This window comes from Barbatula barbatula (genome assembly GCF_947034865.1).
Source record: "Barbatula barbatula genome assembly, chromosome: 11".
NCBI lineage: Eukaryota > Metazoa > Chordata > Actinopteri > Cypriniformes > Nemacheilidae > Barbatula > Barbatula barbatula.
This window is the reverse complement of record NC_136774.1, coordinates 13872820-13887093: the sequence shown is the minus strand read 5'-3', so window position 1 is coordinate 13887093 and position 14274 is coordinate 13872820. Positions and strand designations below refer to the sequence as shown.

Below are 14274 nucleotides of genomic sequence, written 5' to 3'. Positions count from 1 at the left end.
TCAGCAGGACCTTCTCTGTATGTGACTGCAATCTGGGTTATTATAATAGGCAAAGCAAACAACTTGTTCGACCTGACCCAGACTCAGTGTTACTAAAATAAGCAAATCTGCGTTTATTTGTGAGTTGTGTGCATACGACTGAAAGGCATAGTTCACCCAAAAAGGCAAATTCTGTCATTATGTAGCCATCATTATGTCATTCAAAATCTGTATGTGACTCTGTCTTCTGTCGAAAAGAAGATATTTTGAGAAATGTGGTGTTGTTTCCATACAATGGAAGTCAATGGGGAAAATATATTTTGTGTTCTAAAGAGTGAAGGTAAATCACAAAAAAGAAAGCAGCTGCCCGAATGAACAAATAAGAAATAAAGTAGCAATCGCTTTAAACTTCCTGCGAGACATACCGATGCCACTTCGCCAAAGCAATTACTCCACTTCACAACTATTTGAGGTCTCAAGACCACCAACTATTGAAGTCATTTTTCAAGCTTGAAACCAACTGTGAGACACAATGTTTTTGTGCATACAGTGCTGTTTCAAATTTAAAAGGATACTACAAAACATCGCCAGTTCACGTTTAACGTCATACTGCGTTGCTGTTCAGTGTTCAGCTATCCCACATGGCTTAATAGAAAATGATATTCCACTATGTCATACATAATTAAATACATCTGTGCTGTTCTCAAAATCTGTGCCGATGAATGAACCGAATGAATCCAGAGGGAATGCTTAAATCTTTTCTATTAATGATCTGGAGGTGTGTATTTTCCTACTGATCAGTACATTAGTGCCATCATTAAAACATGAACGTAGAAAAACTGATACTTTATACAGACAGTCATGTAGACAATTGATAGAATCTTAAGACACCAAATATTTAAAGTGAAAAATGTTGTCATCATTTACGCCCTCTTGTCATTTAAAATCTGTATGACTTTCTTCCGCAGAATGCAAAAGAAGATATTTTGAAGAATGTTGGTAACCCAACCATGGCGGTACTCATTGACTTAAAATGGTTTTGTGTCCATGCAGTAGAAGTGAATGGGTATCTTCCGTTAACATAACTTCTTTTGTGTTTTGCGGAAGAAAGTCATGTAGGTTTGAAATGACAAGATGGTGGGTAAATAATGGCAGAATTTTCATATTTGGGTGAACTTTCCCTTTAAACTGTTAGAACTTTCAGAAGTGTAAATAATACAAAATAACATGAATAAAAGCAAAAACACTTAAATACAACTTCTATTATTTCTAATGTGTTAAAATTCTAAAACAGCTCACATTTTTTTAAAATAGAAAACAGTTTCTGCCTGATTCACTCAGTTTTCCAGAGAAATTTTTCATTTTTTTTCCAAAGTTGAGCGCTTTGGCTTTCATCATTACTCTTTGACTTTGCAGAGACACTAACAGTATTACAGATCTTCTCCACCTCAGACAGATCTGTAAGTTTATTAATGCTCTCTTCATTTCCCTCATTTAAAATGTCCCAGAAGTCCTTTCCTCTACTCTTTGCCTTTTCCGCATGAGTAAGAACTGTTGCCTCCCTAGGCCGCACTAAAGGTTTCTTTTTGGATTTGAATAAATCATTGAGGATGGATGTATCACCTATAAGGTCTGTGATGAGGGAGCTTTTGCTCTGGGTTGAACAGGATGCCTCGCAATCACGTGTGGAAACAAAACATGAAGAATGTTCCTTGTCTTTGAAAGATTTTCTACCATTGGTTTTCCTTTCCTCCACTGGTGAGCAGCTCTGAAGATGTCCAGAACTTGTTGACTTGACCGAAGAGAATCTGTACATGCTCTGGTGTGAGTCATCGGCAAAGGTCTTCATTTTGTTGTTTGCGAGGTCTGTACTGTGATGATGGTGAACCTCTGAGGTTTCTGTAACACTAATTCTCTTTTTCTTTGATGTTTCTCTTTGATCCTCGACTGCAGGGGCTGGTACCTCAACTTGAGGCACGTTTGGGAGGGCTCTTTTTGAGGTAGGTCTTTGTCTCGCTGTACCGGTCGTTGAGGGTGGTGTTGATGTGGGTGGCTTGAGCTCAGGTTTTGGAAAGGTTTTTTTTATGACGTCCTTAAGTTCAGGGCTCTTTTGGCTGTAGAAGCTCCGTAATAGGCTTAGCCTCTGTGCCGAATCACTCCTCAGAATCTCTTCTGCAAAGTCCTGAACAGAGACTGCTCCAAAGAACCGAGCCATGTCTTCCAGCTGGTTTCTGCCAGACCAGAAACATATCTAATGAATATGATTGGTTAACAGGACATGACACAAACAACGAAACATTTACAAGTTTTATTACCTTTTGGAATTGTGACTCAATGCTTAGTAATAAGGTTAAAGGGGTAGTTCACATATCTATTTTCATCAATTACTCACCTCCATGTCACTCTGAACTCAAAAAGAAGATATTTTGAACACTGAAAACCAAACAACATTTGACTTCTTTGACTTTCATTATATGGAAACAAAATCACTTGTTTTTCAAACGTGTTCCACAGAAAGAAAAGTCATATACAGATTATGAATGTCATGAGGGTGACTAAATGATGACAGAATTAAACATTTTGGCTGAACTATCCTTTTAATTTCAATATAATATAGGTAGATATTCGTATAGTGCATTATACTGCTCTATAAGACGATAACAGCTATAACAGTTCTTTAAAAACAAGAAATCTGTCAACATTTACCCTCGAGTTGTTGTAAATCTGCATCAATGTCTTTTTTCTGATGAACACATAGAAAGATATTTGAAAGAATGCTTTTAACCAAACAGTTCTTGCCCACCATTAACTATCAAAGAAGGAACAATTACAATAGTAATCCAAAGTGCCTCAGAACTGTTTGCTTTCTTCAACATTCTTCAAAATATTTTCTTATGTGTTCAACAGAACAAAGACATTTATACAGATTTGGAACAACGTTAAGGTGAATGAAAATTAAGACATTTTTGTGTGAACTCTTCCTTAAACTTATTTTGTGAAATAGAGACAGTTTATGAAAGTCTCTGTATTATATCTTAAGCCTACAGCTTATGAGTCAAAAAGTAATAAGAACCAGAAGCTTTCCTTGGTATTGAAAGCTATTTCATGAGCTAAATCAAACGATTAAAACCCCAGATTCCACGTATTAGAAGCCCCATTTCATAACGCCAAACAACAACCCGGAAAATTCAGCGGCCAGGGTCTTGAAGGAAAACCAGTTAGTCATTCGAAACCAAAAGACCTCTGAAGTTGCTTGTGGTGTAACTTCTTAAAGCAGTTGCCACTCTTTGTGGTTTCGAAGCAAAAACAAAGTATAAAGCAAGACCCCTTAATATGTGTTTGAGTGGAGTTCAATCATGTTTCACCCATGATAATCAAAAGGAAAGAGAATATAAATATGTGTGCTTGTGTGTTTTCGCCATTACGCGAGCAAACAGTACAATTTGGGAGACTGAAAGGGAAAAACAGGATGAAGAGGGGGTTCTGCTAATGGTTTTGGCCGGGTTTGGGAAATGGGTGGGTGAGAGAACTCAAGGGTGGTCTTTTCTCTTCCCTCACTCCTGCAGCCCCAGGGGCCAGGCGGGGGCAGCACACCATAGCTGTGGGGAGAACTGGCACATGGCCCCACGCTACCAGGAATTTCCTCTCACTGACTCGCTGTTCTTGTGTTTTCGGCCCAATTGACACGATTACAGTATTTGCTAAGCTGTGGAGACGACTGCTGGCAGAGAAAACCAGAGAAAGTCAAAACGTTTAGTATAATAGTTTACCTGCAGATGCTACTGGGTGTTTGGCCCACGATAAAAGTGATATTTTTCTGGCGGTGAGAGGTTTTGATGAAGTGTGTGACCGGATACTCCTTGTGGGGTCTGTCACATGCTGGCGGTGTCTGTCTTCCTGTGCTGTGATCAGTGAGTACAGACTCACGTGACGGGCTGGGAGTCTAGAACACAAATACACAGTGTAGAATTCATAGCATACAACTATACGCATAGCGGAATCTTATTCATTTCCAAGGCGAGATAGAGCGTTGCTAGGCAGCTGCCAATGTGTTCCAATTGGTTTTTAAGTGGGATATTTTACATATGTGCTACATGACCTCCTGCTTAAATGTAAGCACCATGAGAAAATTATAAACCATTTTCTTCTGCCAGTTATATCCAAAAATCAGTATACAAAATGAATTATTTGTCCCAAACCTCAGTGTGCAAAAAACAGTAGGCGAGAAATAACCCAAATACGAGAAAATCTGCTTCCGTTGAGATTTCTCTGTTTGTATTTTACTGACACCATATCCCATAATCCCTTGAAAACTGTCAGGTGACCAGCTCTTTTCAAATGCAAGTGATTTAAGTACCATGATATGTATTTCTAGTAGTTACATTGTACTTGTTTAACAACAACTGAGTAATTATGTTTGTGGTTGTAATTACGTCATAAGTCAACAACCATACAAGACACGACAATGAAACCATGTTGGATGTAGAATGTCTGAAATGTACGGTTTTAGCAGCCGCCAAGTACTTTGATTAGTTCAACGATTAATCGTGATTAATTGCATATAGAATAAAAGTTCGTGTTTACATATTATACGTCTGTCGACTGTGCCTGTTAATTTTGTGTTTATAAACACAAACACATATTTTTAAGAAAAACAAAGTATAAAAATGAATAAATGTTGATTTATCATTTCAAATATTCATATATACTGTACATGTAAATAACCCAATAATACATGTGTGTGTTAATAAATACAAAATAAAGTTATTTTTAATATATATATAAAATATCATACATAAATATACATTAATTTTGCATTTATATTAATTTCTCTTAATAGAGTTAAATACAAAAAATACATTCTGTTTGCAAATTAATCGCGATTAATCATTGAACAGCCCTTATCTAGTATGCTCTGTCACAATTTTCGGATACAGGGACTACGTGCAAGAAAGGTAAAAGGTGTAGGAATAAACCTCTGAGATATCCAGTAGCTGGTTTGCAGGAAGTTGCGAGTGCTTGTTGAGTTCAAACACATCTCGCACGGCAGCGCGACTCAGGTGGTCTTCTGCTCTACTTGAGCCCACGACCTTCTGATTAGAGTGAGTGTAGCTCACATGCTGAAGACCACCTGTCAGAGAAAGACTATTTAAAACCACTAAGACATGATCATAATTCATATTTCAATTTCCAGTAATTCGTATGTTGAATGCAACAGAAACTTGTCTTCTCTAAGATAATATGTTATACCTAATAATGAGTCTATTGTGCCAGTGTTGCCTTCATCTCTGCAGTGGGTCTTGTCGGATTCAGGTGTTTTTGCAGTGTTTTGTTTCTTCAAGCCTTTGAACCTAACAGATCTTTGCTTAGTGTTTTGCCTCTGACGAGATGAAACGTTCATTAATTTAACTCCTTCCTCATCTTCTGATGATGAAAAACCTTCAATATCATCTTCAGACCATTTTTCTGTAAACTTGACACCTTTTCGAAGGCAACTCTTGCCAGCGTTCGTGCCATCATTGCGTTTATGAAATTTTGGCGGAAGAACCTCCAGATCTGCCGACTCCATGTGCATTTGTTGAACAACATGAGAAGTGTGCTCTGATTTTGTCAGTCCTCGAGATCCATGATGTTTTCCAGCAGGAACTTTTTTCATCTCCTCTGAATGCTTGGGCTTTTTGTGGTTCTCCTCATCTTTACTTGGGTTATTGGAATCTTCTTCACTGGTGTCTGTTTCCTGTTGTTCTCTCTGAGCTATATGCTGTTGGAGCAGTCTATAAAGGCCTATATTGCCGTTAAAAGAATCACCAGGTCCCATATCCTCTCCTGTTTGGGGATTTGAGAACTTCTGCCTGGAGCAGCAGGGATCTTCATCCTCACTTGCACTGCTGAAGTCTAACACCTCAGCTGGTTTGAAACTGGTGACTGTTGACCCAGCTGCTCGCTCAGATGAAGCGTCTGCTGACTTAGGATCCTGAGGTAAATCAAGATGTCTCATTAGTTTTTTTATTGTTTAAAATACAATTATTTAATTTCAAACCTGTATGACTTCCTTCTGCAGAAGATATTTTGAAGAATATTGGTAACCAAACAACACTGGCTCGCGTTGACTTACACTGTATGGACACGAAACCACCGAGACATTTCTAAAAAATATCTTCTTGTGTGTTCCACAGAAGAAAAAGTCATCAACAGGTTTTGAAAAACATGAGGGTGCATAAATGATAATATATATTTTTTTACGAATTTGTTTTTGCAAATTATTCGCTCCCTTTCCTAATAACCAAATATAGACATTTCAAATATAAAGTATGGCGAAACGCTACAGTCCGTACCCGTCCTCTTCGAAAACAAATGTGTGAGGTTCGTTCCAGAAGAACACTTAGATAAGGCCTCTCCTGAATAAATAAATGCGGTATGGACAGTACGATCCTGTGTGGTCTCCACCATTGGCTTTGAGAGGGGGTTGATTATGACCATGTGTTCGCCGAATTACCGTGGGAACAGATGGATGATGGGAGAGTCGGTGGGAAAGAGAAGTGGTTTAGACACGGGTCTGTGAAAGGGTGGATACTCACAGCCTCCTGCATCCTCTCGTCCAGAGCTTGCGTTTTGGCTGTCGTGATCCCCACCTCCACTCTGCCCTCCCTCTGTGGGCGAAAAACGCCATTCCCATCTTGTCAATGAGAAGGAATTCGATTCGTGTAAACAGATCATTAAAGGCATGTCATTAGGGACACGCATGGTCTGGTCTCACATGCATTTAGTGATCTGGGCGGTCTTCGGAATCTCCCAATTACAATTTATATTCCTATAATCAAAACGGAATGGAAAAAGTGTTAACTGAAATATTTAGGTTTCTGACCTCCAGAATGCGGCGGGTTAGGCAGGTGCCATCAGTCTGTAGGCAGAACAGGTTGCGGATGCCGAACAACTCTCCAGCCTGGCCATCTGTACCCTGAACAGCTTCAAAGTAGCGCCGCGCGTTCTCACAACCCATCACTGATGTCTGAAGTTGCTATAACAGACAATTCGAGACCTTTGTTGAAAATAACTGTATAAAGTTGTATATACTGTATTTATTACATTGTTAAGGTAGATCTATTTGCAAACAGTTTGACTGTGAAAAATGCACCTGTTTGTATATCTGGCGCAGGTATATTATCTCCTCCACTGTTCCCAAAGAGATGAGTCTAAAAACCGTTACATCCCTGCACTGGCCTATGCGATATGCCCTTTGAATAAAAACAGTAAAACAAGTACATACAGGACTTAATGGGAGCGTTTGTGTGTTGTTTATTACAGACAAGTGGCACAACATTTTGAGAAAGATTGACTTATAGCAAGTACATCGACTCTTTACAATAGGTACTTTTCCTCTCTTAAAGGAACAGTTCACCCCAAAAATATTCTGTCAGAAGCATTCTTCCAAATATCTTTCTCTGTGTTCATCAGAACAAATACATTATACTGATTTGGAACAACTCAAGGGTGAGTAAATGATGACAGAATTCTTATTTATCCTTTTAACTTTGTGTGTTCACCTGTCAATTGCCTGAAGATCATTAGCAGGATTCCACGTTGGATCAAACAGCACAACAACATTCGCTCCGACAAAGTTGAGGCCAAGCCCACCAGCCCTTAGACCAAACCACCAAAGATCAAAATCATAGTAAATCAGGAAAACGTATTCATGACTTTGCATATCACAGACGTGATGAACACTCACAGAGTAGACACCAAACACAGGTTGATATCCCGAGAGCTGTTGAATTCTTTCACTATCTTCACTCTGTCCTTAGACTTGGTGTTTCCATCCAACCTGCGGTAATCCAGACCCTCAGCCATACAGTAGCTCTCCAGAACATCTAGCAGCTGTGAAAATCAAAGAGATATCCATCTCACGTTTCATATTCATCACCAAAAAGAAAAAGAAAACTTTTTCGTTGGCTTTAAGTCCGATTCCACAAATCTGCATGAAGGTTTCCAGTTGTTGAAATAAACTACACAGTGTTTACTTGGCTTGCTGTACACATCAGCACCTCACCTTGGTGGAGAGAGAGAAGAGTAGAACCTTGTCTTTTTTCACGATAAAGTGATTAAGCAGCTTTTGCAGAACCTGTAAGAACAAAATCAGCCCTTGAAATCAGGTGCGAAGACAATCATGCATAACATAACGTGTGGAAAAAAACAAGTGTTGGGTTAAATCGGAATGAGAAAACGTGAAAAAACAGTTTGTCGCTCGATATGCACTGGGCATAACAGAGCGGGCTGTGTCGTTTCAAGCTATTGCTGATGTTTCAGAAACCAAACGTCCATTCTTGTTAGAACGCCAGTAACTCAGCATCTGCCAATAACAGCACCCTCAAGATGCTCCAGTTAAAGGGAGGGGGAACCTTTGAAAGGAAAGCCTGAGGAAACGTTAAATACTGTCCTTGTTATTACCCAAGGAAGTGTATCCACAGCATGTGAGGCATGACAGCTCAGAGCCAGCACTTGACCACAAGAGGGTTTATTTATCTCCATTCCGCCATGGAAAAACTGAAAGTTATGTTGGATTCTATGGTGCAAAATGTTTTTTTAATGATGTGGACATGCCCATTTCAATAGCCATAAGGTGCCACTAATAAATGATTATCTGATTTTTTGATAAGAAGAAATAATGCTTCACCTTCATTTTTCCACTGTACATTGGATCAGACATCGCCTCAAATGCAGCCTGTTTGCATCTCTCGGTGAAATCTGGAAATTTCCTAAACACTTGCTCGCAAATGGCTGTCACATATTTCTCCTGTGGGAAGAGAAATATTTACAAAAACAGCAAATCTGTGATTTGGTGAAAATGTTCACTGTTTTATTAATGACCTGTTTTTTGCTGGTTCCTTCTCTGGACTGCAGTAGTGCGACATGATTGGCCACCTTCCTAAGTATTGCGAGATAACTAAAGTAAAGGTGACTGACAGGCACGCCGTCTGCGTTTAATTTGTAGCAGCATTTCTTTCGTAGACGCCCACTGCCACACTGACACTTTCCTGAGCTTTGCAACAACAGGGTCACATCATCAGTGTCCAGCACAGCTTGGTATACTGTCTGCTGAAAATCTGTGAGAGAGCAATACACCACCTGAATGTGAACAAGATCAAGAGAGTATTACGAAACATCCGCTGAAATTACCTGGTTTCAATGAATAGCGCTAATCGAAACATACTCTATCTTCTTTCCTAGGTAGCTGGTCACTGATGAGGGCTTTTGTTCTTCTGAGGAACCAACGGGAGAGCTTTTTTGCCAGATCCTTAACTGCTTTACGACCTTCTGCCAGAGCTCTTTTAGTCACGGTGTGCTTCTGGCCCTGCTCAATGGGGTCCGAAAATCTGTTTTTAAAGCCCGCCAGTGAGCCTAGGCATCCAGGGGTGGCCCTATGAAACAAGTGTTGAAAATGAAGTCTCATGTAATATCATACAAAACCTGTACGACTTATTTTATTCTTCAGAATGCAAATGGAGATATTATAAAGAATGGTAACCAAACCACATTGGACCCCATAGACTTCCAATGTATGGATACGAAACCATTGAGACCATATATTAATTTGTGTTCTACAGAAGAAAGAGTCAAATACATGTTTTGGGCAACATGAGAGATAATATTTTTTTGGGGGGTGAACTATTACCTATTTGGGGAGCTCATCAGACTTTGGAACACTCCTGTACTAATAGGTTAAAAAAATAAAGGGTGCTTTCTAAAAGTGTAGGATCCATGTAAAGTCTCACCAGTCCATAACACACCACAGCTCCTCTAGGTTGTTTTGAAGAATAGTTCCTGTCAGCCCAACCCTCACTTTACATCTCATCTGCTTCATAGCCTGAGTGATTTGGGACTTGTGGTTCTTAATTTTGTGAGCTTCATCCACAATGACAGCAGCCCAATCAATACTGTACAGAATGACACAAGATACAGAATTAAAGAGAATGAAAGAAGAAAACATGAAATGTTCATAGTATTGTATAACTTTAAATAGCAGTCTTTCCCCTACCATTGCACTTCCCGCCCCCTTGAAGGTCAAGTTTATTAAATTGTTTATGTAGCGTCAGATCACAAGAGAAGGAATTTAAGGTTACCTTTACGATATAACATATGTTATATGTCTAAATAATCTGCATGTTAAGAGCAAGTTTTCATGTTTTAATTGGAAAGAATATTTAGAATCAGTTCTTTGGAAAGTTACTTTGTAAGTACTCCTGCTCATGATATATTCATTTCAGTTGCATTTTGTTGTCAGTTTTGAAATATTAAAATAGACCACTAGGACCTCGCTTCAGCACCAGAGCCTACAACACATTTTTTTCAGTTACCAGACCTTCCAGGTTTCATATAGACTGTGGTTATCAGAATATAAAGTGATAAAACATTTGATTTTTAACATTATTTATTTTAAAAAAGTGTTGTCCGGACCTCCGCTGCAAAACATTTAGAGACCCCCAAAGCTGTAAACCTATTGGAAACATTGAATAGTTTACCCAAAATTGAGAATTTTCATTTTTGGGTGGACTATCGCTTTAAGGGATATGGACTGGAATATAATTAAGTATTAAGACAAATTAAGTACTTTTATTATGTATTATTTCTCATTAAGTTTCAGTGTCTCAGTTTATGATCCACTGGTTTCACACGCTGTTTGAAAGTAAATGCCGAGACTTTTATATTTCAGTGTATGTACAATTACATATAAATACTAATAACGTTTGGCAGTATCATATACACCTGAATACATTTTAATAAACAATGCAAGTTATCACTATTTCAATATTTTCTTTTTTTCTTACATATTGACATTCTTTTCTGTCATATGCAACGACTCTGTAGAATATACCTGTTAAACTGGTCCAGACAGAGTCTGAAGGTCTCATAAGTAGTAAGAGCAACCTCCCATCTTCCTCTCTGTACACGCACCAGCTCCTCTTCCTTCCTCACACCGTGAACAATTACAACTCTGAAGTGACCCCAAGTGTCTAGCTCATCTTTCCAGTTATATAGTACAGAGAGCGGAGCCACAATGAGGAAAACCTACAAAGAAAATACAACATTACTGTATAACAAATATAACAATAAAGAAACTGTACCCTTGATATGCAGTAATACAAGAAATAAAACAGCTGATAATTTAAACCTTTTGTACTTTGCGTTGTACTGGTGATTGTTGTGACAGCAAAAATTGAGGCCTGTTGTTTTCAACATCTTCCCATGTACCCGTTTTCCGCAGAACTGCAGCTAGGAAGCCGATAACCTAACAACTCAAAGGTCAAATCAGAAATGTCAAATTGCAAATGGTTTTATTCCACACATCGTAAATCCACGTACCTGAACGGTCTTTCCAAGGCCCATGTCATCACCCAAAATGCATCCTCTGGATTTGGCATAGTTATGATAGATGAATTCAATGCCATCACGCTGGTAGTCTCGTAAATATCGATTGATGGTGTACGGAACTTTTATGTCACTTCCTGACACTAGAAATGGCTCGGAGGGACCCGGTGGTCTATGATCACTGTGAAACAGAGGCCTCTCATTCTCATACTGGGAAACGGAGGCACTGGTATCGTGGAACTTTGAGGCTCCAGAGTCTTCCTCCTCCATCTCCACTGAGAGATACAACAGGTGCTATCTAGAAAATGCTTTGTTTAGTTGTGACGGTCTTCTTTTTTGGAGCAGCACAAAATGTACAGTCCTTTTTGTTTCAAGACTGGGAGAGGATTTACGTCTGACCTGCAAAATAGGTGAAAGAAAAATGATTTCCTAATGTAAATACAGTATTTTGAGTTTTAGGTGTTCTTCATCTGATCAATAAATAGTCCTAAGCGTCGTTATACATACAATAAAAAAGGCAAAACTAAAGTGAAACTTAACCAAAACACTTTTAAGAGCAATAGTGAATGTAATTAGTCCAAAGAGCATATGTACTTCATGCTAGAATCAAATCTCCTAACAGACGAGTATAGCAGATATGTACATACTAATGTATGTGTTACGATAACTTACATGAAATAGGTTTTCTAAAGTTTAATCTCTACACAGGCAAATCAGCCGGGTTAATCTTACCATGATTCATAGCCGTTTCGCTGCTGTTTCTGAGCTCATCACGGATGTCTTTTGGCTGTAATGCAAACTATAAAGTCACCGGTTGGAGTGTATAATAAGCAAATGTGTTTATTCATCTGCGTGTCCATTTAACGTGTCTATATTCTCATCAACATAGCAACAGCTGCATACACGCGTCCCGCACGGAAGTGGGTGCGTTTATTTACTCATCTGTGTTATCGGAACAGCACTTTCCACACAAACGCTGGGAGGAATAACGTTAAATAGAGCCGCGGAAAAGGTTAAACGGATACTTCACCCCCAAAAATGAAGGTTTTGTCATCTTTTACTCACATTTGAGTTGTTCCAAATGTGTATACATTTATTTGTTCTGATGAAGACAGATCTCAATTCCCATTTACTACAATAGTAGGAAAGAATTATGTCTTCTTTTGTGTTCAACAAAACAAAAAAAAAGGTATGTTTCCTACTCAATAGGTGTTGAGGTCTGTTTGATTGTAAGCATTCTTACAAATATCTTTCTCTGTGTTCATCAGAACAAAGAAATGTTTACACATTTGGAAAAACTAGAATCTGAGTAAATTATGACAGAATTTTCATTTTTGGGTGAAGTAGGCTATCCCTTAGAGGCCATTTCATATTTATAGTTATGTGTTTATGTAAAATGACCGTTTATGTTTCATTCTGTGATTTCTCCCAGGTAAAAATAGGTAAAAGTAACGGAAAATATGCTTTAAATACAGTAAAGAATACAAGTTCTTATTTACTTTTAAGCAATACAACCGAAATATTTGAACTTGTATTTAAGAAAGGTTAAACAGTTATTTTGTATGTGGTCGCCTTGATTTTTATAACAGTTTTCCTGTGTTTTGTCATCCTGTCAGTCTTTCACATTGCGGTTGAATTATGTCAGTCCTGAGGTTTGATTTTGTTGAAATGAAACAGACACTGGACTGGAATGGACACAATACTAGAAACGCTGATTTGAAATGATAATTCACAGTGGTCTCTTGATTTTTCCTGCAGCTGTACATTTGTTATACAATACAACAAATAGCATTTTTATATAAATAAATAAAATAATAATAATACAAAATAGTAAAATACAAATACATTCAAAAGGGAAAGGTAGAGCAAAGTTAAGATTAAAAGTAAATCAGTAAGATTAAATAGTCGAAACGTAACCTATATTGCTGTTTGTTGTTTATTTAAAGTCAGTATTAATTGTATATTTTTACACAAATAGGTAGTAGCTAATGCTAAAACCTGATTCGGCAAAATATTTATTTATTTATTTTGACGGATGAATCAGCATTTGTGTTATTTTTACCATGGTTAAGATTTGGTTATTGTGGTGATACCATAGCACTTTGATGTTATGGTTTTACAAATATCACAAAAAAGCTTGGTTACTGTATTTAAATGGTGTTTATTTTTGTAAAGGAGCAATGGGAAAAGCAGTGTTTTGATCGATTATTTGAAAGCACAAATTCTTATATGCACAAATTCTGCATATAAGTATATATAATCATACCAACAGCTAAATCTATAAATACAAATATTTTCAATTGCATTGAATCACAGTAGATTGTCTGACAGAGCCACGTAGCTTTACACTCCAAATGGAAAAGTGTTGCTCTTGCGTTGAACTTAAACATACTCCTAATGCATGTCATAATATAAGCCTCTTACTACAGAGCCATCAAATCTGCTAATAATGTTCAAGGAAAAGTGGTTAATGGCTGCACGCAAGGGTGGTCCATATCTCTATAACGCATTCGTTCTGACTGACCTCACTATCACCACCCATCCTGAGCAGCTCTTTTTTCATAGGAGGATAATGGACCCTTGTGGTTTAGTAGAGGAGCAAGTGTTATGTGCTATGCACTATGCCTAGTGCTATGTTAACTGTCTGTCATGACTGTTTGGGCTTTCTTTAAGAACATCTGCAGCTACAGCTGCCCTATAAATTCCTATAGTGTTAAGAGTGCAAGAATAAAAAGTTTCATTTTTGTTTTTCAGTGTACCATAGCATGGTCATCACCCGCTCCCTGATGATGGGAGACTTTAAAACTCCTCAAATGACAACAATACTGTATATCTCATCTAAGAACTGTACTTTTGCCATTCATTCATTGGCTTCTTAATGCTTTCTAACACAAACATTTCAAACATCTTCATCATCACTAGGTTTAACTT

General features: G+C 38.0%; 1 protein-coding gene across 1 annotated transcript; it reads right to left on the bottom strand.

The window, feature by feature from the left end:
* Nucleotides 1-91: 91 nt before the first annotated feature.
* On the bottom strand, nucleotides 92-12312 carry ercc6l2 (excision repair cross-complementation group 6-like 2). Its single transcript, XM_079467255.1, has 18 exons — nucleotides 12076-12312; nucleotides 11338-11742; nucleotides 11147-11263; nucleotides 10850-11043; nucleotides 9750-9911; nucleotides 9188-9395; nucleotides 8845-9102; nucleotides 8651-8770; nucleotides 8027-8098; nucleotides 7709-7854; nucleotides 7524-7619; nucleotides 7115-7214; nucleotides 6845-6997; nucleotides 6558-6629; nucleotides 5230-5953; nucleotides 4956-5110; nucleotides 3750-3922; nucleotides 92-2210 (listed from the first exon to the last, which is right to left on the bottom strand). Exons 2-18 carry the CDS (start codon nucleotides 11611-11613, stop codon nucleotides 1313-1315), a joined length of 3924 nt encoding a protein of 1307 aa, XP_079323381.1. The 5' UTR covers nucleotides 11614-11742; nucleotides 12076-12312; the 3' UTR covers nucleotides 92-1312.
* Nucleotides 12313-14274: the final 1962 nt, after the last annotated feature.